The sequence below is a fragment of the Solanum verrucosum genome, unplaced genomic scaffold, assembly GCF_900185275.1.
Source record: "Solanum verrucosum unplaced genomic scaffold, falcon-dt-bn FXZP01000009.1, whole genome shotgun sequence".
NCBI lineage: Eukaryota > Viridiplantae > Streptophyta > Magnoliopsida > Solanales > Solanaceae > Solanum > Solanum verrucosum.
The window spans coordinates 4,203,341-4,231,068 of NW_026020231.1; the positions used below are offsets into that span (position 1 = coordinate 4,203,341).

The 27,728-nt window shown below is 35.7% G+C and overlaps 3 protein-coding genes across 6 annotated transcripts; 2 read left to right on the forward strand and 1 right to left on the reverse strand.

The window, feature by feature from the left end:
* Positions 1–1,356: 1,356 nt before the first annotated feature.
* Positions 1,357–9,914, forward strand: LOC125832063 (outer envelope protein 64, chloroplastic). The gene is made up of 13 exons (XM_049511195.1): positions 1,357–1,752; positions 2,331–2,483; positions 2,664–2,788; positions 3,374–3,499; positions 4,828–5,010; positions 5,084–5,228; positions 5,612–5,780; positions 6,742–6,876; positions 6,999–7,199; positions 8,012–8,139; positions 8,223–8,274; positions 8,998–9,067; positions 9,383–9,914. The coding sequence occupies exons 1-13, from the start codon at positions 1,550–1,552 to the stop codon at positions 9,463–9,465; spliced, it is 1,773 nt and encodes a 590-aa protein (XP_049367152.1). The 5' UTR covers positions 1,357–1,549; the 3' UTR covers positions 9,466–9,914.
* Positions 9,915–10,207: 293 nt separating this feature from the next.
* LOC125832065 (uncharacterized) lies at positions 10,208–13,255 on the reverse strand. The gene is made up of 7 exons (XM_049511200.1): positions 12,808–13,255; positions 12,635–12,711; positions 12,393–12,455; positions 12,209–12,310; positions 11,874–11,939; positions 10,936–11,014; positions 10,208–10,792 (listed from the first exon to the last, which is right to left on the reverse strand). Exons 1-7 carry the CDS (start codon positions 13,208–13,210, stop codon positions 10,299–10,301), a joined length of 1,284 nt encoding a protein of 427 aa, XP_049367157.1. The 5' UTR covers positions 13,211–13,255; the 3' UTR covers positions 10,208–10,298.
* A 2,778-nt stretch (positions 13,256–16,033) lies between these two features.
* LOC125832064 (protein C2-DOMAIN ABA-RELATED 4-like) lies at positions 16,034–26,810 on the forward strand. 4 transcript variants are annotated; one of them, XM_049511197.1, is made up of 4 exons: positions 16,034–16,166; positions 17,553–17,648; positions 17,832–18,023; positions 26,459–26,564. In XM_049511197.1, exons 1-4 carry the CDS (start codon positions 16,056–16,058, stop codon positions 26,555–26,557), a joined length of 498 nt encoding a protein of 165 aa, XP_049367154.1. In that variant the 5' UTR covers positions 16,034–16,055; the 3' UTR covers positions 26,558–26,564. The 4 variants fall into 4 exon arrangements, with proteins under 4 accessions (XP_049367154.1, XP_049367156.1, XP_049367153.1 ...); XM_049511199.1 differs by having other exon boundaries at positions 17,832–17,909; positions 26,345–26,564; XM_049511196.1 differs by lacking the exon at positions 26,459–26,564 and having other exon boundaries at positions 17,832–18,380.
* Positions 26,811–27,728: the final 918 nt, after the last annotated feature.

Below are 27,728 nucleotides of genomic sequence, written 5' to 3' on the forward strand. Positions count from 1 at the left end.
TGTCTTGATATTGATGGAAATAAATAGTATGGTATTAAAAGTTAACATAGTCATAAAAAACTTAGTTTATATATTCATCTAATATAACATAAATTACAAAAAAAAGTTACGTGCAACATAAATATTGTAATATTATAAAGTCTAGCTAAATCAAAATTTAAAAATATACCAGAAATTGGCCTAACACAATTATTAGTAGTAGTACATGCTATAGTAGAAGCCAAGTGGGCAGCAGGAGCATGTGTTCCAAAATGTGATTTCATTAGTATCTCTCGGAAAATTAGGAAATCATTAAAAATAAATCTGCTAATGAAGGTTACAGATTAAATTATGACATTATTGATTGTTTCTTATGTGGCTTGTATACTTGTTTAAGCTATTTATTTTTTGAAATAGTTAAAGAAAGAAGATTCTAAAAATCTGTATTATATTTGATGTTAATATTTTTACGTAGTCATATATGCTAGTTTATCTATCAAGATTATTTTGCTCTATATAAATATAGAACAATGACAGATCACCCAACAATTAAATAAGATACTTACAATCATTAAGAACAGTCGGAGGTGGTTTGGGCTTGGGACTTCCATGTTGGAGGTCTCAAGTTTGAAACCCCTTGCCAGCGAAAGCAAGGGGTTTGCCTTCTGGGTCGAGCTCGTCGCATCGAGCTTGCCTAGTGCGGGTTACCTCTTCTATGTGGTTTGCGAGCTATTGCATAGGAGCGGAGGTTTTACCCTGTGCGCACCCAAAGGGTAGCGGCTGCGGGTTTCCCTTGTCATAAAAAAAAAAGGACAGTCGCATATAAATTAGTAGAATCATAAAGCAATGTAATTATCTTTTTAGCATTTTGATATTAATATGCAAAGGTGTAATTGTGAACCCATACATTACCTCTTCATCATAAAAAGAAAATAGAAAGTTATTTTTCATTTTTTTGATGAAAAATATCTTCATAAAATATTTTCTTTATATACATTATTCGTGTGTATTCAAATAGCTTTAATATTGATTAAAATATTGATCGAGTAGCGAAATAATGATTGAAAAATAAAAAAATAATTAATTAGTCAATTATCCATTTCTCTTGCTATTTTTGTAATGCACAAAGATCGAAATAATTAATATAAAATATAATTACTTACTATATGTTCTGTCATAAATAAAAGGTGGTAGTTGATTTCAGTTGAACCAAGATTACACAGTCTACCTATTAATAATTTACAAATATTTTCCAAAGAAACGGGGCTTATCTAAATATAGGCGAAACTTAGTGGGTCATCCTGTAACATTTGCGAAAATTTCATACCTTTTATGCTAATATACATAAAAGATAAAAGATTCACAATTCCCTTCAACTTCTTGAATCCCATTCCCAGCTGAATGTTACCTTCTTTTTAGGTTTCCACTGCTCTATCCTCACCCCCACTCCCCTGTACGAAAGAACAATCCAAGAAAGTATTATAAACAAACCCCCAAACTGAGCGTCGCTACAAAAAATTCAATCTTTGAGCAAATACAGTAATCCAATAGAGAGTTCATTGGTGAAAAAATGGCGTCACAGTCAGCAAATTTATGGGTTTTGTTGGGATTAGGATTGGCTGGAATACTCATAATGACCAGAAAGCTAAAAAAAGCTGTTAAAGCTGACTTTGGAGCCTTTGTTGAACGTCTAAAGCTTCTGCCACCGCCTCAGCCTCCTCCACCTAAAGCTCCTCATCCTCTGACTGGTCTTTCTTTTGCCATATCCGATGTGTAAGCTTCTTATTTCCAGAGAATTGGGAGCTCTAGTTTTTGTTCTTGTTATTGTTTCTTTTGTAGTACGTAAATTTTTCTTCTAACTATTAGACTTATTGTAAAACTCGACCCACCAACCAAAAAAGATTTAATTTTTATACTCAAATACAGAAAAATCAAATAAAGAGGATTTGATATGAAAATAGAGGATTTTGATTACCAAAGTCCACTGTTTAATAATTTGAGATTGAGGTGCAGTTGATGTTTGGTTTTGTAAGTTGTAACTGTATAACCAGTCTTCCTTGAGTGTGAGGTTTGGATTCTGCCCTTGATGGCTGAAATGAATAGTCTTGTTTCAACTAGATTCTGGAAATTACATAGTTCTGTATGCTGACAATTTTGTCTTCATCATTTTTGAGTTACTATTGCTGATTTATACGCTAGGATGGAGAGTATAATATAGGCCTTCTCAATTTTGTCTTTTATCATTTTTGAGTTACTATTTCTCATGTTTCATTTACTTGTCTCGTTCTCTACTCGAAATTCATTTACTTATTTTAGAACTACTGAAGTCATATCGAATTTTGATTGTCCAGATTCGATGTCAATGGATTTGTGACAGGGTTTGGGAACCCAGACTGGTCAAGGACTCACGAACCTGCTAGTCAGACGTCCACCGTGGTCACCACACTTGTTGAAGGAGGAGCCACATGTACTGGAAGAACTGTTGTAGATGACATGGCATTTGGGTTTGTTTCTGAACTTTCCACTGGTTAAAATTAGAACTCTTTTCTAAAATTGGTAGGATCCTGGATTTCTTGATCCTTTGGCAACGGATGATTTCCATTTGTGTCATGTTACACATATTTATGCTGCAATTTAGAATCCTTCTCGTGATGTTGATCATTCTTGTCATCTTCACTTTGCAGTATTAGTGGTGAACAGATACATTTTGATACTCCAACAAATCCAGCCGCTCCTGCACAGATTCCTGGAGGGTCATCTAGTGGGGCTGCTGTTGCTGTGGCTGCAAATTTTGTTGATTTTTCTTTGGGTGAGTTCTTTTGCGTCTCAAAATCACTTTGTCCATCGGTTATCATTTTGTGGTTTGAGTATGCATTGCCATTTAGGTAAATTTTGAGTCACAATATAAAGAACGAGCCCCTTGGACTTTGGCTGGTGTACATCCTCCTGAACATTTGAAATCTGCAACATCTTTTAGTTGTTGTTAGAAACTTAGAAGTATCACTTTCTATGTAAGTGGACAGGCTATCTAATGAAGCTTCTAACTCGATCTCGATTCAGATGGTCTAACTTCTATTTTGACCAAGTATAGCAGCAACTGATTGATTTAGGTAATAAAGTGATTAAGACAAGTTACCATGAGTTTGGACTTCAATGATGGTAAGGTAACGTTCAAGAGAAGCACAAACTTCCTTGACCTCATTTAATATTTATTTTTTTTGCCGCAAAATTTAAAAGAAACAATCAAGAAGAAAAGCATGCTTGTTGAATATAGATATATTATGCTGGTTTTATTGACAGGTTCTTTTTTCACTTTAGCTCATCAGGTTTATACGAAATGAATACAGGGTAATAACTGATAAGCTCTTCTAAGACAGTACCATCTGTGATCCAGGTACTGATGCTGTTGGAGGTGTGAGAGTACCTGCCGCATACTGTGGAGTTTTAGGGTTTCGGCCATCTCATGGGACAGTTTCTCACACCGGCATAATTCCTGTTTCAGCTAGTCTTGACACAGTTGGTATGTATGTCCATGCCATCTTCAGTTCAACTTAACATCTTTCACCTTCACTTAATCCTTTTTTTTTGCGGAGTCTTTTTGAGCCTGACATGTTGGTATTATGTCACTGTACTAAGAGTCATATCCTTTTGATATGAAAAAAAGTTGTCTTTTTGTTTGGGGTTTGAATTATCTGCTCGTCTTTTGGTTTTATATATTCCTCTTGGTTCTTCTAGTGCTACTTGCTGAGTAAATATTATATATAAGCTACCAGTGAATGACATGAAAGCAGTGTTATCAAAGGCGCGCTTAAGCCCTGAAGCGAGGCTCAAATCATGTTGAGCGCTTCGCCTTGCTTTATGTGCGCTTTAGTGTTGTCATCAAGGTTCTAAGGCAAACATTTCCTTGCCAATGAGCCTCCTAGGAAGAAGTGACATTAAATAATTGATATTTCACTTTATCATAAAAAAAGTTCAATTTCTTTGGTCGTATATTTGTCATTCATATTTATAATTATTAGTCTTGGACTAAACATATATATATATATATATATATATATTTGTGGTCTTTTCTCCGTTTGCGCCTTTTTTCATTAAAGCCCATACTCTATTTGCGCTTTGCGCTTAAAGCCCTCTCAGACCTTAAGAGTTTTTTGCGCTTTTCGCCTTCGATAACACTGCATGAAAGTTATGAGTTCTCGAGTCATTTTGGTTGAAACAATGAGATTGACTGTTAATGGTTTAATTTAAATGTTCACTTCATTTTAAAAAAGAATCGAGAACGCGATGGGGATGGGGATGACTTAAACTAAAAGTCCATTAGGTTTTATATCTTGTCTTTTTGTGGCCTTTGGATGTGTTGGTAACTCGGTATCTATGTTAATTGGATCCTTCATCCCCGGAATACTGGTGTCAGCAATCTGACATGATACTGGTCAGTACAGGATTTGTATTGGATATCCTCGAGTAAAAGTCACTCTCCACCTCCAACCCAAGGGAGCAGTATGGGAAGGACCATTGACTTCTGGGGATAGGGTTGAAGGTGGGAGAGATGTAGGTCACCATGTCGGAATCTCTTGATGAACATTTTATATTGCTATTGTTAAGTCTGGAATATAATCTAGGTATATATGGATTTTATAAAATAATTAAGTTGAATGCCATATGTTGTTTTATCCTAAGTTGCGCGGACTCTTCACTTTCGATGCCGCACCCGTGTCAATTTTTCCAAAAATACACTACTTTTGGAGAATCGGACACGCACCCGTTGACATTTTTGAAGAGTCCGAGCAACATAAGTTTTATCTGGTGTTCTATGTTTAGCTTTTAGTGAATTTGGACCAACTGCAGGATGGTTTGCAAGAGATCCCAGCATATTGCGCCGTGTCGGGCATGTGCTGCTGCAGGTTCCATTTGCTGCTCAACGTAATCCAAGGAATGTTGTGATAGCTGATGATTGCTTTCAGTTACTAAAGTCTCCTGGTGATCGCGTCAGTCAAGCAGTGACCAAAGCTGTCGAAAAGCTGTTTGGAAGTATGTGTTTGTAGTCTGTGCATCTGATGAGATTTTTCTTTTTTACACCCCTTCTGAAAATCACCTCTTGCAGGACAAATCCTAAGACATGAGAATCTGGAAGCCTATTTAAACTCAAAAGTTCCAAGCTTAAAACTGTTTGCTGACAAAAAGTTCAATGGTGAAAGAAAATCTTCATCAACAAATTTGCTAGCATATGCTATGCATATGCTTAGGAGGTGAGATGTAGGTTGATGCCACAGAGATCACTAGGCACAATTATTACTGGTTTGAAGCTTGGAGTACGTTCTCTGATGGAAGCTTGCAAAAGTAGTCATGACATTATCTTGTTTGTGTTCGTTTTGGCCACATTTTAAATTATATATATTTGGTCACCTACTTGCTTGAGAGGGTTGGGGTTCTATACATGTTATGAGCTTTTGACCAAGAAAATTCTATTGTATTTCTATCTTACTCTGTCTCATCTATTTTTGGTGCTTCTAATGTACACATAAGTGATCTTCCTGGTATCTCTGTTAAGTGGTAATTTACCTTCTAAATTTAATTTTTTTGAGTGTGGTAATTCACATATCTAAATTTAGTTTTTATTGTTTGTTCACAGACACGAGTTCAAACAAAATCATCTGGAGTGGATCAATGCTGCAAAGCCCAATCTGGACCCTGTTATTTCTTCCCAAATGCAAGGTGCGCTTGAAATCACAGATACAAATATTGATAGCTGCCATGCAATTAGGAACGAAATGCGCTCAGCTCTAAATGATCTTTTGAAAGTAAGTAGTACTGGGTTCATTTAGTTGGTGTTGTTTTTTTATAATGGGTTGCTTGATTTCTTTCCAACCTATCCCTTGAATAAGTATTACTCCCTCCGTTTCAAAAAGAATGACCTCCTTTCTTTTTTAGTCTGTTTAAAAAAGAATGACCTCTTTCTTTTTTTGGTAACGTTTTAATTTCAGTTTACCACGTGGCATGTTTAAGGCCACAAGATTAAAGGGCAATTTTGTACATTTGACATAACTTTAATTTAGGACCACAAGATTCAAAGTCTTCTTTATTTTTTGAAACTTCGTACCAAGTCAAACTAGATCATTCTTTGTGAAACGGAGGGAGTAGTAGTATATGTTAAGTTGATGTTCTTATGATGGGACTGCCCGTTTTCTTTCCAACCTACCCCTTGATTTGGTGGAAAACCCTTCACAGAAATGCTTGTCTATAAGGATTTATGACTTTCAGTTAGTACTTCATCATATCATACTGTAAAGGTTAGTTGGTAACATTTAAGACCCCTTTTGACCATTAATTGGCAAACATTTCTTTGTTATTTACAATATCAAATGGAGTATATTAATGAGGCTGAATATCTGTTAAACACGATAGGATCACTACATTAATAGGTGACATTTATAGCAAACCTACCAGAATGATGCTTTTCTTGCCTTTTGATGCTGAACCTGATGTAAATTTCATAACCCTCTTAGGGAAAAAACTGTTTCATGTTTAACGAAATGTTATCTGAGAATATAACATTGAGCCATGCATGATCTATATACATATTTTTAATGGCAGAGCCTAGTATCTACCTGACTAAATATCTCAATCTCAGCTAATTTAATGAAGTTGCTGCTGTTGTTTCCCTGCTATTATTATGTTAAAGTAATCATACTGGAGTAGTATCTTGATATCTTCTGTCTTATGCTGTCATCTTAATCTTTCTAAAATTAACTATTTCAATAGGATGATGGAATTTTGGTCATCCCCACAGTTGCTGAGCCTCCTCCAAAGACTGGTGCAAAGGAGATTCAATCTGAGGACTATCAGATTAGGTCATGCTCATTTTCAAGCATAGCTAGCATGTCAGGTGGCTGTCAGGTGAATGACTCTCTCTGGTGCTTCTGGACCCCAAGCACACAGAAATTTAAATTGGCCTCAAGTAGTTGATCAACCCAGCATTGAATCAGACTTCTCTAATCCTATATGCTTCCCTACTGTAGGTCTGCGTGCCAGTGGGATTTCATGATAAATGCCCAATTTCTGTGTCCTTTGTAGCAAGGCAGGGAGGTGACAGATTTTTGCTCGACACCATACAGACCATGTATGCAGATCTCCAGGAACAGGCAGAATTAGCCACAAAATCATCAGCATCTGGTAATGCCTTGAGCAAGGAAACATCTGCCGAAATGGCTAAAGAAAAGGTACACAAAGGATAATCTGCTGTGGATTTTTTTGCGTGACATTGCTGTCTATTTCTTGAATGTTGAGATCGCCATATTCATCAGTCAACTTTATCTGCTATAGTCTATGCATACTAAATGTACCTGGGATCAAGTTTCTGTGCTTGTTTGCTTGATGTTTTTTTCTTGAGCCTGTCACTGCTCACTTGTATTCCTAAACTACCTCACTTTTCGGCATCAAGCCTTTCTCTTTTGATGCACAGTACCCTGGTGCTTACACAAGAGATTAGCATTTGCATGATGCCCATTATTTTATTTTTTCCAGTGCTGAAAGCCTGAAACTGTTTGTCAGGGCAAGGATTTGTAGATGAATCCTTAGCATACCAAAATAAAAGAATTTAGGCAGACTGAAGATCCCCTTAGCACACTATATCAGTTATGTGGGTTCATCCTCAATTAGGGAACATTAGCAAATAAGTGTTGTATATCCTATCTGACAGAATTCTGGAAAGGAATAAGTTGATGTGACCAGGTTTCTTCAGTCATTTAGCTGGGTGTGAAAGAATTATAGTATGGAGTCATAAGCCTAAGGGCAGGAACTCAGTGATGTTAAGCTTGGAGCAATGCCGAGCCCAGTAGTCAGCTTGATTGACAAATTTGAAATAACATTAGAGCTCAGGAGTTAGAAACTTATAATTATCTAGTGAAAGTGACAAGCTGGCTATTCTGCTAATGCACCTTCACTATTGCTTTGTTCTGTCATTTTTTTGGTTTATTTTGGAGCTCCTTTAATATTCACAGCTTTGGTTCTTATACGATATGATTTTTCACAGGGTAATCAAGCCTTTAAAGAGAAACAGTGGCAGAAAGCCATTGGCTTCTACACAGAGGCTATCAAACTCAATGGTAACAGTGCAACATACTTTAGCAACAGGGCTGCAGCTCATTTGGAGATGGCAAAGTAATTTGTTTCTCCATTTTCCCCCATTTCTGTTACCGTGTTTGTGAAATTCGTATATTCTAATTTTTAGTTTTCTTTTCCAGTTTCCTCCAAGCCGAAGCTGATAGCAGTAAAGCCATTGATCTTGATAAGAAGGTGGGCCCTCCTAGCTATCTTAGTTTGTTCTTTTTCGTTTGGTGTAGATGGAATGTGTGTGTGGTGGGGGGAAGGAGGGAATAGGAGACCTGGTAGGTGTATTAGGCAATGTATAAGATTGAAGGTTTTTGGAAAAAGATGGATATACTCTTTTGGGATTTGTAAAGTTCTGTTCTTAATACCTTTACTGGTGGTAAGTTTTTCTTTTAATACAACTGTTTCCTTACTCAAAAAAATTAATGGTGTGGTCTCCTACCTCACCAGCTCCCGTGTGTTTTGCTAGTTTATGTTTCAGTGTCATTCATTGTGACCTGTTCACATTACAGAAAATAGCTCAAATTGTTTTCTTATTCCCCGGCGTTTATTAGTGTGTCGTGTGATTGAGTTTCTAGTCTCTTCAGAAATTCTATTGCTTTGGTGATCCTGGAAAAGGTTTATGTGAGATAGAAACAGAGTTAATTATTGGTCGACTTTATCTTTTGGGGGTTTGGGAGATCTGGGAAGAAGGTTTTGGGTACTGTGCTTGACTTTGAGGAATGAGGTTTATTTGTGGACTTGAGTATTCTGCATTTCATGGTAAAAAGTGATGACTGGTAGAAGCTAGTAATGCTATACAAATGTCTCCTTTTTGAAGCTTGTGATTCTCAATTGCTAGTATCTTGGTCTTGCTACGATTCATATGCTTTTCTGAGGTGAAACATTCTTGCTGTTTCTTCTCCACAGAATGTCAAGGCTTACTTAAGAAGGGGCACGGCACGAGAAATGCTGGGCTACTACAAAGAGGCAATTGAAGGTGAGTCTCAACAACTTCAGCTGTTAATTCCTATTTCCTTAATGAGCAAACTTTACGGCTGAATCACATCACCTGAGGGACATTTGTGGAAAAAAGTAGTCTAGGATGGTCTGTGAAGGTCTAATTCAACTAGGACTACTTTAGTTGGATTCTTAATAAGAAAACATGTGCGAAAGGTTTGGTTGTGCTCGAAGAAAATTGTACCTAGTCATTGGAACAAACGTGTTCTAGGGAACTCATAGATGACCTGTCCATCCTAAAACTACTGTTTGCAGTGTTCTTTAACACTCTAGTTTTCCTTATTATCTTTTGCAGATTTCAGATACGCACTAGTTCTTGAGCCAACAAACAAAAGAGCATCTCTGTCTGCTGACAGGCTGAAGAAGTGGTTTCCATAGTTCCTTTAGAAGGTAAACATGTTTAGAATGATTGCTGTTGCTGGACCCTTTCTGTGTCGAAGCAGGTCATCTCAGCAGAAATATGATAAATGGAAGATTGAAAATACGAGGAATGAAGGCAAGCGTCAAAATTCTTTCTTTCACGTGGTACTTTGAAGATGAAGAGCGACCCCTTAGATATCGGCTACAGCTTAAAAATATACTAGAGCTTTGATGTCTAGTGCAATTTTGTTAGTAGATATTGCATTCAAATTGTAACTTTTCGAGCTATTACTTCATCGTTCTACATAACCAATTTAATTATTTTTGGAACAAACATTATTTGGAGTACTGAAACCTAAACGTTACAAGGCTTTTGATGTCAGCACTACTCCCTCTGTACCAATTTTGGCGTAGTATTTGACAGGACGTGGTGTTTGAATAAAAATGGTTTACTGGCCAAGTTAATAGATATTTGTGCTGAAGGGTAAAACAAAAGGTTTAACATGTGAAATTATTTTTAAAATGGGTGATATTTTCCGGGATAAATTTAAAAGTGTGTACTTATGATACATGAATAGGCACATCTGGTGTATTATATAGGATACTGCACAATTCTTGAAACCAAAATTGACTCTGCGACTTTAGCTGGTTATCATTGCAGTCTCACCACTCACCCAGCAATCAGTACATCAAAATATAGTATAAAGCTCTTCATTATACTTTCCATCTGATGATAATGTCGAAACGGAAGGGACTAGATCACACTTTACAGGAATCTTGAGTACTACTGTTAGAGTTAATTGGAAGTAACATCAACCTAAACAAAAAGCGACCAAACTTTTTTGTATAGTTCATTCATCATCATCCTCACAAGCAAACAGTTCATCAAGTTGATCATCTGTCCATTGAGGCAGTGCCACTTTCGGAGCAATTGGCTGTCTATGATTGTTGATTTCATCAGTAATTGGAATTACTGGATCAATGTGGTTCTTTGTTGGACTCTCTCTTTTGTTCCTCGGAGTGAGAATTCCCTGAGGATTCTCTCCCATTTGCTGATTATTATCTTTATTAAAAGTGCCTCTGTTTCTGACTGTTCCTTCAAATCCTTTGACACTACTCTGTATCTGCTGGAGACATTCTTTTTCATCAACTGAGGTCTTCTTAAGGCCACTGCTGTTGTTGCATATGTAGCTATCTGGAACTTGATTTTCCTTCTCCATTTGAATCTCACTACGGAAATTTCCACCTGCAGAACACTCTATGGTCCTATCATCTAGGATATCTTCAATTGAAACGTTGTCCGTGATCTGCAGTGCACTAGATTTTCCAGCAGAGGCAAATGCTGCTAAATTTTATGAATAGTTAGCCAGAATACTAGAAACCTTTCTTATAAAATATAAACCAATGATAGTGCAACTGTCTAAGGAAAATCCTCCTAGTATAATGACTTTCCATAGTACATGATAGAAAAGAAAAATCAACCCTCACCACTTTCAGGATCACTGTAGTTGACTTCATATGCTGTTAGGCTGTTCACTAATGGAGGTCCACTTTCCTTGCAGAAAACCTGCAGGTAAGGCACTTAAAGATCTTAGGAGGATATTCAACGCTTTATCAATTATGATACACGATTGACAAGTTTTTATAGCATTCTTATAGAATTTTGAAGCTTATGTGGTACCTAGTGGAAGTGCATATGACGCTAAGTGCTCACTGTAGAACATCAAATTAGAGGGAACAAGACAAAGAACACCAACTTCCAGTAGTTTTCATCTAATAGCCTTATGGGTAAGTGAAGATCTAAAACTCTTGCATATAATTCCTTTGCCAATTGCAGATATTTTATATTGAGCTATTGTAGTATCCAAGAGGAAAGAAGAGAGAGGGAGAGAGTACTAGAGAATGGTAACTCAGGATGAAGGAAGATATACCCATACATATTGTCAGAACCATGTCTCAGGCAACTATAAATCCATTACATGGACAAAGTAGCATAACCACATAAGCAGAGAATTCAGGCACACAGATGTATGGAGATTAGAAACAAATATATGGTGATAATATCATTGATCTGATAGTCCTCAGAACAGACTTCCGCCAAATCCATTTCTATATCTACTGTCTCCAATTATGCGAGTTGCACTAAGAAGAAATGAGGTTAATTGACATTGATGACATACAGTTTTTCAGTGTTTGTTTAATTGGTGCTTCTAATTGAAGCTTCATGATCAAATGCAAAAGCATTCCTAATGGAATCATGTTTTTCATCTGTAGAACACAACTTTTGACTTAGAACTAAAGTAATCTCAGTTTTGCAGTTAGCACAAAATTACGTAAAGGGGAAGAAGTGTATGGTGTAATGATTTCTGTTCCATATAGTAAGCTAAGCATGTGACTTATCAAAAATAATAGGCTAGCATCCGCACCTTTGTCAGGTTCGCGAGTGTTATGTTAAGATAATATGCTGAGCTTGAAGGGCAAAACACTGCAACCTGGATTCCAAAATTAGGTCAGCTGTTTTTAAGTAATGTGAAAATATTACACATCAATTATGTTTCGGAGATCTCTGAAGATATAACAGGGAGAAGACAAGTGAGATATCATAATGTGGGAAGGACCCTCCACCTTCAACCAAGAGATTGAGGCTTCGTTCCAAAGGGATCCAAGTAGGAAAAGGGCCACTGTTGACTCCTGGGAAGAGGAGTTGAGAGGATGGTTTGAACTTATCAAAGAAAGAAAGAAAAATTGTAACAGGAAGAACCTTTTGCAGTATCAAAACGGCGCCAATGCAAATGTCCTTTCCATGCTGACTTTCACCAAGTACTTTGTGATGAATGCTAGCACCAATTGAGCCTGTAGGATCCTAAATTAGGAACTAATCAAATCAGTTGCAACTTGCAAACTTGTTTTCACTGATATCAACATTATACTCAAAAGAACTATACCTTCAAAGTCACCATCAGACCACCAAGACCATTCTGTGTGCAAGACTTAACAACTGCCACAACCTATGAAAACAATAATTGCCAGGAGTAAGGCTATTGCAGAAATTTTCGTAGTGATACAGTCCAGGCCTCTAGGGCCTACTAATTCAACTATTGTCCTATTTCTTTCTGGAAAATAGCATTGCTGTATTCACTTTTCCAATCCTTGTTCCATAAACCCAGTAGGAAAAATGTGAAAATACCTGATCGACCCTAGCAGCTTCTAGGCATTTATTGACAGAGCTCAATGGCGTACATGGAATTTTCCCCTTCTCCACACCTGAATAAACATACATGTATACCTAATCCATAAATAACAATAATACGAAATGATAGTACTACCTCCAAGTAAAGACTAAAACCCTAAATTACATACCAACAAACTCAAGAGCGCAAAGCCATGGATTGGATTGGAAATCGTAGTCGAACTCCGTAGAGTTTTCGACGGCTCTCCTAATATACTCTTGCGTAGGTATCGGATTGTCTCTTTGAGATGAAATGGAACTATGAAATTGACGATCGTGAGTTCGTTGGAGCATGGCAGCTTGTACGGCACCTGCCGGCCCGGGAATGAGGCGTTGAGGCGGCGATTGTAACTGATTATGAGAACTTTCTAGTTGTGAGGATTCTGGAGTTCGAGAAGGCGGCGTGAGAAGCGCCGGAGAAGATGAAGTGGAAGTAGATGTGGAGGGATTAGGGTTTTGGTGGAGCCGCTTACAAGGGCGAAGAAGAGAGTGGAGATCGGAATCGTCTACATCCAGTGCTTCCCATTGCTCCATCTTTGCAGCGTGATCTTTTTGGAGGGAAAATCTGTAGAGGCCTGCGGGATGGGTTTTCTTGAATTTGGATTTGGACTTGGGCCCATTGAACTGAAATAATCTAATAGGCTATAGCTGTTGCAAGTCAATCCATGAAAAACTTTATTTTACGAAATGATCAAAGATGCCCTTAGATTATATAAAATGAATAAAAATATCCTTTGTTTGTAGTTTGGTCTATAAATGCCCTTGACGTTAATATTTTGATTCAAAAATGCTCTTGCTATTAATAGTTTGGTCCAGAAATATCGTTATTCTTCCTAAATGGGTCCAAAATGCCATTTTTCTAATAAATATATTATTTCTTTTCTTTTGAAACACATCTTGTTCGTGATAAAATATTGCTTTTAAAGAACCATATTATTGTTTTCATTCTTTTAAAATCACTTTAACTAATAAAAATGTAGGATATAGTTTTTTCTTCTTCTTAATCTCATTTTATCAATTAAAATAGAATAACTTCATGTACAATTTAACGGATAATATATGTCATATATAGATGAGATTATAGTAAATTTATCATTAATTTTTATATTGATGACGATAAAACACAATCTTAATAAAATAAGAAATATTTGTTTTTTTAAAATTTCTTTTCAAATTCAAGTAGGAAAAACATTTGCTAACAAAAAATTATTAGGTAAAGAATGTGTTCAGAAAAAAAAATGTAATTGGAAAAATTACATTTTGAACCATTAAGTAACAACAAAGGTATTTTTGGATCAAAATATTGACGACAGGGGCATTTTTGGACCTATCTATAAATGGAGAAATTTTGTATTCATTTCACATAGTTTAAGAGCATTTTTTGTCCTTTTACGTTATGTGTCTCACACGACTAACACCTAAGTAAGATGTGGGTTCACTTTTTGCGAGATAAAAAAGACGTATCATATAAATAATGTTAGTTATGTGTGACACATAAATCGTAGGAGTAATTATATTGATAAAGAAAACTAGATAATAATATTGTCCGACTGTTTGCCAATCATCTACCTTAATCTTCGATATTCATCCTCATATCTAGTGTCACGTCCTTACAATTGTGCCATATCTTGTGTAATCACCTTCCCCAAATATTATTTTGGTCTACTTCTCCTTAGACCCATCATTGTTTGTACAAAACAGTTTGAAGCACTCGGGGTGGAGAAAGAATTAGATTTGGTTGATTCTAATCCTACGAAAGAGTAAACTTTGGTCCGAGTCGATGTTGATACTAATATGCAATCTCTTAGCATGCCAATCGAAAGATGTAGCATGTGGACCGGAAAAATGGTAATGTTATGACTCCAACATTATATATCTCTAATCCTGAAGTAGCTCAAATTATTCAAGAAAGCAGGCTGCCATGTTGCTTAAATCTAATTTAGCGCATTGAACACCTATGCTCATGAGGTCTCTTCTCAAAATTTGGATTCATTTGATAAAACATCAAGGTACATTTGGGCAACTCTTATCCTCCACATGGAATGATAAAGTTTTGGTGAAAGTATGTGACCACTCTCCCAAGCTAATTTCACAAGTGATTTGATTATTTCAAAAGAAAAAATAGAGGGAGATGAGCACTCCTAGGTAGGCTTTATTTGATTGATAAAGAAGAGCATGTTTCACATGTTAGTTTAAATAGAAAATTAAGTCCACAAGCTCTGAAAGTTGTACCTAAAAGTACAATTACAAAAAGAAAATGAACAAGAGGCCTCAGCATTAGGACTTAGTCCAATTAAGGCTTATGTTATTGATTTGCGATATCTCTTCCAGTTAAAGTCAAGCTCCGAGTTTTGCTCTAGTCAAAGTTCTACTAAGGCATCAAAGAAGTGGAAGGAACAAAAGGAAGACACATGGAAGGAAGCACAGTTGGAATGATAAAGTGACAATAGTTTATCCAAGGCACCTACCGATGCGACTAATAAAGCAGAATCATATAACAATGTCAATAGCTTTAAAAAAAACCAATAAATCCAAGAAAAATGATGAACTATGTTGGACAGGTTTGAAGAAGAAGACAAGAGGAAAATATTTTATGTTTATCATTTTTATTTCACACATTTATAAAAGTAAGTTTGAGGTTGAAACTCAATTTTCTTCTTGGATTTTATATTTGTGCATTATTTAAGCATTTTCATATGTAATATCATCATAGAGTGTATAACAAACTATGTGATTATTATAGAATACCTAGTCCTCTCTAGTTTATGATAATTAGTAGAGGTTCGTTACCTCATTAGGATTGACAAAGTAAGACCTAATCCCCCTTGCTTGTACATAATTCTATTGAGGTTTTTTATTTTAATAAAAAACTACAGGACGCTCTGTCTAATGATATAAATTCACAAATAAAAGAAAAAAAAAAAAAAAAGATCAATTTCTCACACCTCCTCACTGGGCATCTACGCATCTTCTCTTTACATGCTTGATCATCTCAATCTTATCTTTCTTATTTTATCTACCATGAAGATTGTTTTCACCTTATCATAGTTTTCTTTATTTTTAATCTTAAGCTCTCCTAATATGTCCGTAATCCAAGAACACCCGTGACTAGATTTATGAAAATGATTGGCATGTTTTTAATTAAAGAGAATTCCACGTGGTTCGCCATTCAAAATACCAAATTGAAACACCAAACACATTCAAAATATTGTGCAAAGTAGTGGTGGCCAAACAACAGAATAAATACTCGTGGGTCCTATGTGGAAAAGTAAAAAACATTGCGTACTCGTTATGACACGTAGTTATCAAAGAAAAAATCAACTTTAGCAATAATAATTTCGTTTTTTAATCGCATCTTACTGAACATCGGCAAGCAGCAATGGAGAATCTCTTGGGTCTTCTGAGAATTCGAGTCAAGAAAGGTGTAAATCTCGCCGTTCGTGATGTTCGCAGCAGCGATACATATGTTGTTGTCCAGATGGCTAAACAGGTCCCAATTCCACTAATTTTTTAACTGTTCCATACTCTCTTTTTTTATCGGATTTTTGGTCTATTACTTTGATTTTAATGTTTGATCATTTATGGAAGAATTTTCAAATTTCATGTCAAGAAAGTTACATTTAAGTCTATGAGCATTTATTACCCACTGCCTGTAATTTTATTTTCTAGAATTTATGCATCTGGGTTTATAATCAGTTTGCTTGACATCTTGAAGGATGATATATGTGGAAATTATACCAAAAAGCTATCATCTTTTCGTGGAAATTCTGGTTACGATCGTTTTTTTTGGGAAGTATTCTAAGTCAAAATGATTATCTCCTGTAGTTAGTATTTTTTTTCAGATGTCTTTTTAAGTTTGGACTTTCAAAATGGGGATGCGGAAGGAGTGTTGAAGTTTCTTTATTTTAAACAGTTCTATCATATTATTGTGGAAAAAGGAATATCCTTTTAGTAGTATACTAAGGAGGCATTGTAAGGTGTGCTGTGGTAATTCTTGTCTTGCCAAGGTTCCTGAATTTCGGTGTTCTATGTGTTGAGTCTGGAGCTACAAACCTTTTTGGCTGATGCAGATTTGTGAAGTTTACGCCATGATAAGTACTAGCTTCTTGGAGCTTGACCTTCCAGGTTCTGAAAAGTATATTAATAGGGTAGAATGGGTTGTGTGTGTGTGTGTGTTTGAGGCAGGGGCGGAGCCAGGTAGGTCCAACTTCCGAGGGGTTCATCTTTGACAGAAAATAACACTATTTATGCAAAGTTAAAGTTAATTTTAGTTATATATTGTAAATGTTAAGCCCTATTTGGTGAAAATCATTAGCGATAAATATTTAAGATATCTTCTTGTACTCCTCAAAGTTTACAAAAAGAGCAGCATTTTTGTTACCTGTTTCATGTACTAAATTAAGTTAAGTATAAGATAACAATGTTTTTATTACTCTCTTACTTGTAATATCAGTTTTTTTTGCCGTAATGCATGACTCAATTGGTAATTTGAGCCTTAGTTGCGTGGACTCTTCACTTTTGATGCCGCATTCGTCTCGGATTCTCCAAAAATACATTATTTTTGGCGAAACTGACACGCACCCGTTGGCATTTTTGAAGAGTCAAAGCAACATAGCTGAGTTTGAGCTTCCCAAGCCAGGGAGTGAAATGACAATTACTATCTTACTAGCAGAAGAAATAACATAAGGACTCAAATACTTGGCTTTTCTTTACGTTCAATGCTCTGACTACTGTGTTATTTTGTTATTAACTGCATGGAGGATGGGAAGCCACAGATTTGAAATGTGTTGTAAATTCTGAGTTCTTCGTATATCAGTACATTATTAATTGCTCTCAGACAGTTTTTTGACTTGGCTGTTTTTCAACTTGAATGCAGAAATTGAAGACTCGAGTTGTAAAAAAGGATGTTAATCCTGAGTGGAATGAAGATTTAACTCTTTCTGTTGCAGATCCCAATCTTCCTGTTATGCTGGTAAAGTTTCTTGTTTGCTGGTTATCATATAAAGATAAGACCCTATCTGTTTTGCAGAAAACATAACCGTTTCTCGCTAATGATCACTTGCTGGGTGCTTTGATCAAATGTTCCTACATAAAACTATACACTTTCCAGTGTTTGTATTTCTTGTTTATGTTTTCTTCTTTCTGCCTGTTTCAGACTGTCTATGATCACGATTCGTTCAGCAAAGATGACAAAATGGGAGATGCAGAATTTGACATCAAACCATTAATAGAGGTTCTGAAGATGAACTTAAGTGGCCTCCCAGATGGCACCATTATAACAAGAATACAACCTAGCCGATCTAACTGCCTGTCTGAAGAGTCTAATGTTGTATGGAAAGATGGTCAGGTTGTGCAAAATATGTGCCTAAGATTGAGAAATGTGGAATGTGGAGAAGTCGAACTTCAACTTCAGTGGATCAACATTCCTGGTTCGAAGGGTTTATAGAATACAGCGTGTGTGTATATATATCTGGTTGCAGTTAGCTGGCTAGCTGCAGTGTATGAACTGGTTTGTGCTCTCACAACTGATCTCTGGTTGTAATAAATGGAGTTTGTAATATAGAAGTTTAATCAAGAACTACCTATGCACACTGTACCAATCTGTTGGGCAAGGTTTCTAGCTTACCGAATATTTGGTTTGAATAACAGTGTAACTCAAGTGCACACTTTTGTGTGCATATTATGGTACTACTCCTCCGTCTCATTTTATGTGGCAATCATTTGTTTGTATTTCGTCCAAAAAAAATGTCATCCTACTATGATTAGAAATAAATTTACTTTAAAATACTCTTTTTACTCTTAATAAAATGATTTTCAACCACACAAATATTTAATAATTGTTTTAGATCACAAATTTCAAAAGGTTTTCTTTTTTTCTTAAATATCGTGTCAAATTAAATGGTGCTAACTAAAATAAAATAAGACAGGGGGAGAATTCAATATTGGGAAAATTGTATGAAATAACAAATTATTAATTCAAATTAAATGTTATAGTTATAGTTTATTTTATTTGTAATTCGCAGCAAGCATCCCTTTTTTGGCCATCTGATTTGGTATACAATTAGCCATTTTTGGTATACAATTAGTCATTTTATACATTTTAGTATAAAATATATATAATGAGTTTGCGTTTGTATAAAGCGAGAGAAAATTGTATATACAAATAAAAATACATATATTTTTGTCCTATACACTTATAATTATACAAATATGGATCTTATTATACAAATTACAATGTATAAATGAATTTATACAAAACTGAACAATTTGTATAAAATTGGATATATCTAGCGAATTATACAAATTAAAAGCTCCATAGGAAACATAAAATTTGCTATGGAGTGCAATTATGCAAACTATAGCTATAACATACAAATATGATTTTTATGTTTGCTAGATGTGAAAGTTGCTCTCTAGTATTTGCATGTTAACTCACATGCCTATAAATCACTTTTAAGAAAAATTCAATTGTACCATTTTTCGGGTAAACACTTTCCTTACATTTCTTCTATTTATATTGCTTTCAGATTTGAAGTACCATTGATCAGAATTGGATGCTTAATTTGACTTCATTAAAGATAAAGTAATCACTGATAGAGATGTTCAAAATTAAATCGGAATCAATAATTGAAAAATAGTTATTGGCGTATTAGTTTAGCGGATCTGTAATGGTTCTAATTTTTTTGTTTATTAGGTGATTGATTTTTTAACGATTTGAGGCTTTTTTTCTGAATAGATTAATCGATAATTTGATTGTAACTTAATAAATTATATTTATATCATTCGATATATAAAGTTCTCGACTTATGACTTAGTTTATATTTTTATTTCTAATTTTCTCAAAACTCTTGATTATTCTACCAGATGTTAATGTATGTTTTTGAACAAAATACAATCTGTCAACTAATATGCAAGGTTTATTTGGTTTGTCACATTATTTCTAAGTGATTTTCAGTGATTTTTTTTGTATATTAAAATTTTAATGGCTAAAACAATAATCGAACTCAATAATTGACAATCATAACCAATATCAAATCTTAATAATTCTATAACGTATCAATATAAATCGAACCGATATTGGTATGGTTGGCCATTGGTGACAAGCCTCACATTAACCAAATTGAAACACTATACACATCCAACAATGTGCAAAGTAGTGGTATCCATGTGCATTACTAGAATCAATTGGCAAATCCCTTACAATACACTCGAATCTCGATTATTATACCCAACAATAATTTCATTTTAAATTGCATCTTTCTGAAATTGTCTCTTTCATACTTTTGATTAATATTGTAATTATTGGGATTCTTTTTTTATTGATTATCAAACATTTTTGTATTTTTCTCCAATAAATTGACTTGTTATATGATAATTTGTTTTCTTCTTCTCTGATTTTATTTTTTTTGAAAAGATGTTGCCTTTGTAGATTTTGACAAGAAAGAGTTTATTTGACTTGGTGTACGTGGGGAGGTTGTAAGGGAAAATTCAACTGAGTCAGCGTTGCTACCAAAATATATGTCACAACTAAGTGTTGTTATAATATGAACTCTCACCTATCATATTACTTTATTTAAGCTAATCGAAAATTAATACTCCATTATATGAAAAATAAAGAAAGCATAAAATTACAAGTATTGATAAGATTAAAAAATAACTATATTTATCAGAGGCAAGTAGCATATTTTAAGAATAAAATGAGAGAAGTTATTTGATATAATTTGATTATATCTTCCAACAATATATAGACCGTATCAATTTGTGAACGTAAAACTATACCAAGGACTACATTAAAGATAATAAAATAGATATACTTGTAATTACTTTTAATTAATACGGATTTATCTAAAGATAGGTTACAACTCATTTCACAGATTTGATAGGAGTCAAACTTCATTTTGATTCAAAATATACATTACATTACATCAAAAACAGAAACTCAACTTCAAGTGAGAACTCCGTTAAAATAAAATATTTATAATTTTTATTTAACATCATAATAATCAAATGAGTTGAGCTTAAATGAATGTGTGAATTTATATAGTAGGTCTCATCTTGTTATAGATTGAGAAGTAGAGTCGTTTGGTAGCTATTTACAAAGGTAATTGTATTAATTTATGACACAAGTTTATAATGTTTGGTAACTAGTTAGGAAATAAGTTATCCGTATATAAAATCTATAAGCTTGATTAATAATTTTAAAATTCACATAATCTAATACCCACATAATTCTAAATAGTTATCAAACGATCCTAATTTTTTGTGTAGAATTAAAAAGTATCAATAATTATGTATTGAAAGACATTACGATACATTTGATATATGTTTAATTTAACATCGCGAGATTCAAATTTTATTTTTAAAAATTTCGTATTATTAGATTAAAATACAACAAATAAATTAAAACAGATGGAGTAATGTTTTTATTTTTAGTTAAAGGGAGTCAAAAGAAAAATTAGGAGAAATAATGTTGAAAGAGTAGAAGCTTTAATTGCCAACAACTTCAGCAAGCAGCCACCGAAAGTTTCGAATGGAAAATCTTTTGGGTCTTCTCAGAGTACGAGTCAAAAGAGGCATCAATCTCGCTGTTCGTGATGTTCGCAGCAGCGATCCCTACGTTGTCGTCAAGATGGCTAAACAGGTCCCAATTCCACTAATTCATCTTCTTCTTTTTTTACTGTTTATCGGATTTTTGGTTGAGTTTTTCGTCTACTACTGTGATTTTTACGTTTGATAGCTGCTGATATAATCATTTATGGAGGAATTTTCAAATTTCATGTAAGGAAAGTTATTAAGTCTATGAGCATTGATCACCCAATAGCTGTAATTTTCTGTTCTAGAATTTATGCATCTGGGTTTATAATTGTCATGATCCGATTTCTCGAATCATGATGACACCTACTATACCCTACCAGTAGGTAAGCCAACTCGAAACCCAGAACATCAAGCAATGAGTGCAAGGGTAGAAACTAGCGGAAACAATAAACTAAACAAGGACAACAAGGTGGAAGCAAACCCAAAATAAATATATACAGAAATTTCTCTCAAAACCTAGAAGTCACTAATACAGAGCTATCTAACAAAGAGTACAAGTCCCAAAAGTGGACCACAACAGAGCGTGTCTCAAAAGCAACAAGACTAGCTAAACCAAAATGAGGCAGAACAAACCCAAAACGCCAAGTGCTCGCCCTCGTCTCCGAGTCACAACTACAAAAGAAGGCTGGAACTACTCACCGCTGATAACTGATACTGGGACCTGCATCATGAAATAGATGCAGAGCGTATCATGAGTACCAACATAACAAGTACTCAGTAGACATCATAGGCCGACTGAGCAAAAAGAGTAAAAACAATATGAAAGGATAGAATCTAGACACAGAGAGGTCAAAACGGATATGAAAAGAAAGCACACGAGCATACCAGAAATAAACTAAGTACAACTAAACTAAACATAACTGGACCCCCATAAGCCCAGAAGGTACACTCGTGCGCAAGTTCAAATAAAACCTGAACGGACCCCCATAAGCCCGACAAGTACACAAAAAAGCTAAGTCTACTGAGAAAGACGAAAACCGGGCTCCTAGCCCAAAGTAACTAAGATAATCCATCAGACTCTACCATGCCAGAAGTGCACTCCCAGCCCAGCTAGAAAGAGTGACTCCAGGGGGCACCCAACCAAACAGTCCACTCTCAGCCCAGCTAGAAAGAGGGACCCGTGAGTAAGGTAGATATCGCGAGTCGTTATACCATGCAGTTAGCTCCCAGCCTAGCTAGAAAGAGCGACTCAGGGACACCCAGCCAACAGCACACTCCCAGCCTAGCTAGAAAGAGAGGCCCGAGGGCAATCGTTGATATCACCGAGTCTACCCAGCTAGCGATACGCTCCCAGCCCAACTAGAAAGAACGACCCCGGAGGTGATGGTATCTCCAATAGGATCCAATCCAACAACAACCACCGTGGAACACCGTCCACTCTAAGAATCACATAAAAGGCTCCAAGCCTATACTATCTCAATCCTGCGCCTCTAGTGATGCACCGAACCTTCGATAATGCGTTGAAACCGCAGAATGAGAGGGATAAGATACATAAGTGCAACAAGCAGCGATAACGCCTAATCTAAGGCTCAAACTATCAGACTTAAGTCTGCTACTCCAGTCTACAAGAAGCTAAGTCATCCGAACGACGTCGGCAGAAAGTTAGGGCTATCCAGCTCACATGGGTCAAAAGTCTAAGACAATGCTAGCCTAACCTAGACTAAGGACATCATGCTTACGGTTAAGGATGAACAAGACATGCAACACATAACATATAAGCATACAATAGCATTTAACACATAAGCATGCAACTCTACTAAACCGGTTAACATAATATTACACCCGAATATGGCCAATCGATCCTAACATGAGGTATCTAATCAAAGTAAGGTAGGAAACAGGTACCCACCCCAATTCACTCTAATCGACATACTTTTACACAATTAAGCTCAATCTAAAAGAAAGGAAGTCGTAGCCTACCTTAAGGCTGACCGCGTGCTCTCCAAATTACTTTATCGGAGTTTTTCCTCCCCGAACGACCCTTGAACGCTGTCACTCTATCAAATATAGGATCACAACGTTAGTACGGTCGTTTAGACACCAAAATCACAACAAAATGGAGACGGGTCAATTTTGGAATCACAACGGAAATAGTGGGACCCGCACTGAACTGTCTGAAATTGACTCCGTCAAGAGACCCTAAACAGCACCCCGAACTTGTGTTCCAAAATGGAACACAATTCAAGGCTCAAAACGCAGCAAAAACCAACAAGCAAGAAAACCATATTTTAATCAACTTAAAAGAAAATAGCAGCAGTCTAAACTTGGAATTAATGAGAATCGAAAAGTTCCCAGCACTCCTTGAACACTTTATGAGGTAGCCACGATAATTCCCAACATGTGGGACTTCGAATCACCCAAAACCGAGCTAAAATGTGTAAGATATGACTAAAACAAGAATGCCAAAAACAAAGGCTCGAAAAAGGGTACAACAGTCAGGTTAATCACGAAATTACCTCGAACTACGTGCACCCGACAACTTCCGAACACTCTACAGCGAAGCCATCGAGAATACGAAGCTCCTGCACTTCGAATCACCTAAATCGGTTGAGAGATGAGAGAGAGATAAGGGTTTTAAGTTTGGAAAAGTTGGCTGATATATCTGCATTTATAGCAGATATTTCTGCAAATTTTTTCCAAAACATAAAAACTCCGACGGGATGCTCCGAACTCATTCGGAACCCCGTGCACGCAAACGAGATATGCAACCATACCAAATTCGATATTCCGAACTCAATGGCGCAATCAAAATTTTCATACGAGGTCATCTTGACAAAAAGTGGGTCACACACCCAAATGTCATTTTAAGTCAAAAACCACAAAATGTTTCGGAAAAATATCGAAAACCTCGGGACACAAAAGAAGGGTCAATCTAGACCAAACTCGACATTTCGGAGCTAACCGCACTGACGGAATTCTCATCCGGGCGCGTTTACTCAGAATGTTGATTAAAATCAAACTTAGGCTTAAATTTAAAGTTAAAATGCCTAATCGCACCAACTCACACTGAAAACCTCCGGAGTCATGCCGACCATGCTACTAGCCTAAAATGACCCTTCCGGAGTTGATGGTATCGTCAGAATTGGATTCTGATGTCATCTTCTTGAACTTTTGATCGAAAATGATCGTTCAAGGTTCATAAGCTCCAAAAAACACTAAAACTCGCACAAAAGTCAAACGAACGACCAGGTGACGGAACTGTCAGTCCCAGCAAGTCATAAATGACTTGGGGTCGCTACAGGAACGCTCTCAACGCAAAACACAGAAATGACCAGAAGGGTCATTACAATAATCAGTTTGCTTGACATATGAAGGATCTGTATAAAATTTTGTGTGGAAATTACAGTAGAAAGATATCATCTTTAGCGTTACCAGTTCATGTTTGACAATGGGTTCCGTTTTATTGGGATTTATTGATGTTGTAATCAGAAGAAAAAAAGTACACCGCCCCTTTTATTTCTTCCCCTTTCTTAACCCAGTTTAGAATTAAAATCACAGGGTTTGATTTTACATTTGGGGGTTGTTCTGGTTACAATCTTTTTTTTGAAAGTCTTTAAGTTCAATTAATTATCTCCTGTTATTAATTTTCTTTGTCAGATGTCCTTTTAAGTCATGAGTTCCAGAACGGGGCTGGGGAAGTTGTGTTGAAGTGTATTTGTTTTAAACAATTCTATCATATTATTAGTCTTCGCTTCTAGAAAGGGGTTGTAGTATTGTGGGAAAAAGGTGTATGCTTTTTGTAGGTTTTGTCTATACTAAGGAGGCTTTGAATGTGTAAGCTGTGCTGTTGTAATTCTTGTCTTGCCAAGGTTTCTGAATTTTGGCGTTCTATGTGTTGAGTCTGGAGCTATAAACCCTTTTGGCTGATGCAGATTTGTGATGTTTATGCCATGATAAGTTATAGGTCCAGAGAGCTTGCTTTCCAGGTTCTGAAAAGTCCATTAATAGGGTAAAATGAGTCGCGTGTGTGTGTTGGGGAGGGTGGAGCCAGGTAGGACCGAGGGGTTCATCCGAAGCCCCTTGTTGTAGAAAATTACACTATTTATACACGGTCAAATTACTTTTTATGTATATATATAATAGATGTTGAACCCACTTCGGTAAAAATCCCGGGAGGGGATGTTATTGCTACTTTTTGACTTGGCTTGACTTTGGTGGACTCGTATGGAGAAATTTACATGCCCCAGATGTTTGTATCACTCAGAAAAGTTTTTGCGGATTTATCTGGGACTTGTCCATGTATTTTTTAGAGGATTTGGAAAGCTTCTGCAAACAGATAGATAAATTCTAAGATATCTGCAATCTTGTTGCCAAATCTTTTGATTTGTTATACTATAATCTTTTTGTACTCCTCAGAGTTTACAAAAAGAGCACCATTTTTTGTATTTCATGTTCTAAATGACGTCATAAGATAACAATGTCTTTAATACTCTGTCACTTGTAAATATTTGTTGTTTTGCCATCATGCATGACTCAGTTGGTACTTTGAGCTTTCCAATACAGTGAGTGAAATGACAACTATTATCGTACTAGCGGAAAATAAAAACATAAGGACTCGAATACTTGGCTCTTCTTTTCATTCAATGCTCTGATTACTGTGTTATTTTGTTATTAACTACATGGAAGCCACAGATTTGAAATGTGGTGTAAATTGTGAATTCTTCCTATTTGATGTATATTGTTGATTGCTATCAGACAGTTTTTTGAGTTGCCTTTTTTTCAACTTGAATGCAGAAACTGAAGACTCGAGTTGTAAAAAAGGATGTTAATCCTGAGTGGAATGAAGATTTAACTCTCTCTGTTGCAGATCCCAATCTTCCTGTTATGCTGGTAAAGTTTCTTGTTTGCTGGTTATCATATCAGATAAGACCCTATCTGTTCCGCAGAAAACATAACCATTTCTCGCTAATGATCACTTGCTTGATGCTTTCAAATGTTCTTACATATAATATACACTTCCCAGTGTTTGTATTTCTTGTTTTTTCTTGTTTCCAGACTGTGTATGATCACGACATGTTCAGCAAAGATGACAAAATGGGAGATGCAGAATTTGACATCAGACCATTTCTAGAGGCTCTCAAGATGAACTTAAGTGGCCTCCCAGGTGGCACCATTATTACTAGAATGCAACCGTGCAGATCTAACTGCCTGTCCGAAGAGTCTAATGTTGTATGGCAAGATGGTCAGGTTGTGCAAGATATGTGCCTAAGATTGAAAAATGTGGAATGTGGAGAGATTGAACTTCAACTTCAGTGGATCAACCTTCCTGGTTCCAGGGGTTTATAGAATACAGCGTGTGTGTGTATATACATCTGGTAGCAGTAAGCTGCAGTCTATGAACTGGTTTGTGAATTGTGCTCTCATAATTGATCTCTGGTTGTGATAAATGGAATTTGTTATATTTGCACAGTGAACCAATCTGTTGTGCAAGGTTTTTCTAGCCTATCGAATATTTGGTTTGAACAAATTTTCTTGTATCACTGTAGTTATATGGTATGTAATCAATATACAGGTTTGCTGAAAAGTTCATACATTTGTGTGCATATGATAGTATTTAATATTTGCATGCTTTCTTTATATGAACAATGGAAGTGAACATTTGAAACAAACTAAAATGGTTCTCCATTCTTTGTTGATTTTAAGACATTCCAATGATTTCTTTTTGTCCTTTTAGAAAACTAACTGATGAACCATTATTTACTCATATTTTTCCTCTTGGGTATTTGCAGTTTTGTCCCTGTTTTGTGTTGACCTTCAATTTTATTTTATTTTACCTCGGAGCAAATAACTTTTTCGTGGGGCTTGAATTTGTATTTTCTCATCATAGTATCTTCTTTACAAGCTATGCTCCTCGCCATTAAAGAACTTATACCCCGCTAGGTATAGGTATGATTTCTAACGGCAAGAATCAAAGACTAGCTTATTTGAAGGACAAATCGTGTAACTAAATATTTTTTCTAGCTAACAATAAATATACATGTCACATTAAACATAGTACAAAAGGGCTTTTTTCATTGCAACGTACAGGCCCAAACAATTACATTGCCACACATAGTTCATTTTTTACCAGTTCCATTAGTAATTTCAAGTTTTTCATTTGATTGCCACACACCATAAGTAAAATAGATGTTATTTATTCCTAAATTTTGGGTTTGAAGTTCTTTTATGCTAATTAATCTGATTACTTTGCAACAAATTAATTTCATTACTTAGTAACCATATACATATGTATGAGCATGTTACAATGAATGTGTGTGAATATATAGGACACATAGATATCAGTAACATGAGAGGAGGAAAGAGAAGAATAGACAGAGTTGTCTACTAGAGGTAGATGACAAAAAAATTGAGAAATTCAAAACTTTCATCTTCACTTAAATTATGTATAAAAAATCCCAAAAGATTGGTCTAAATATTCTATTAAGAGCACGCAATTTCTTGTAAAGTAACAAATCCA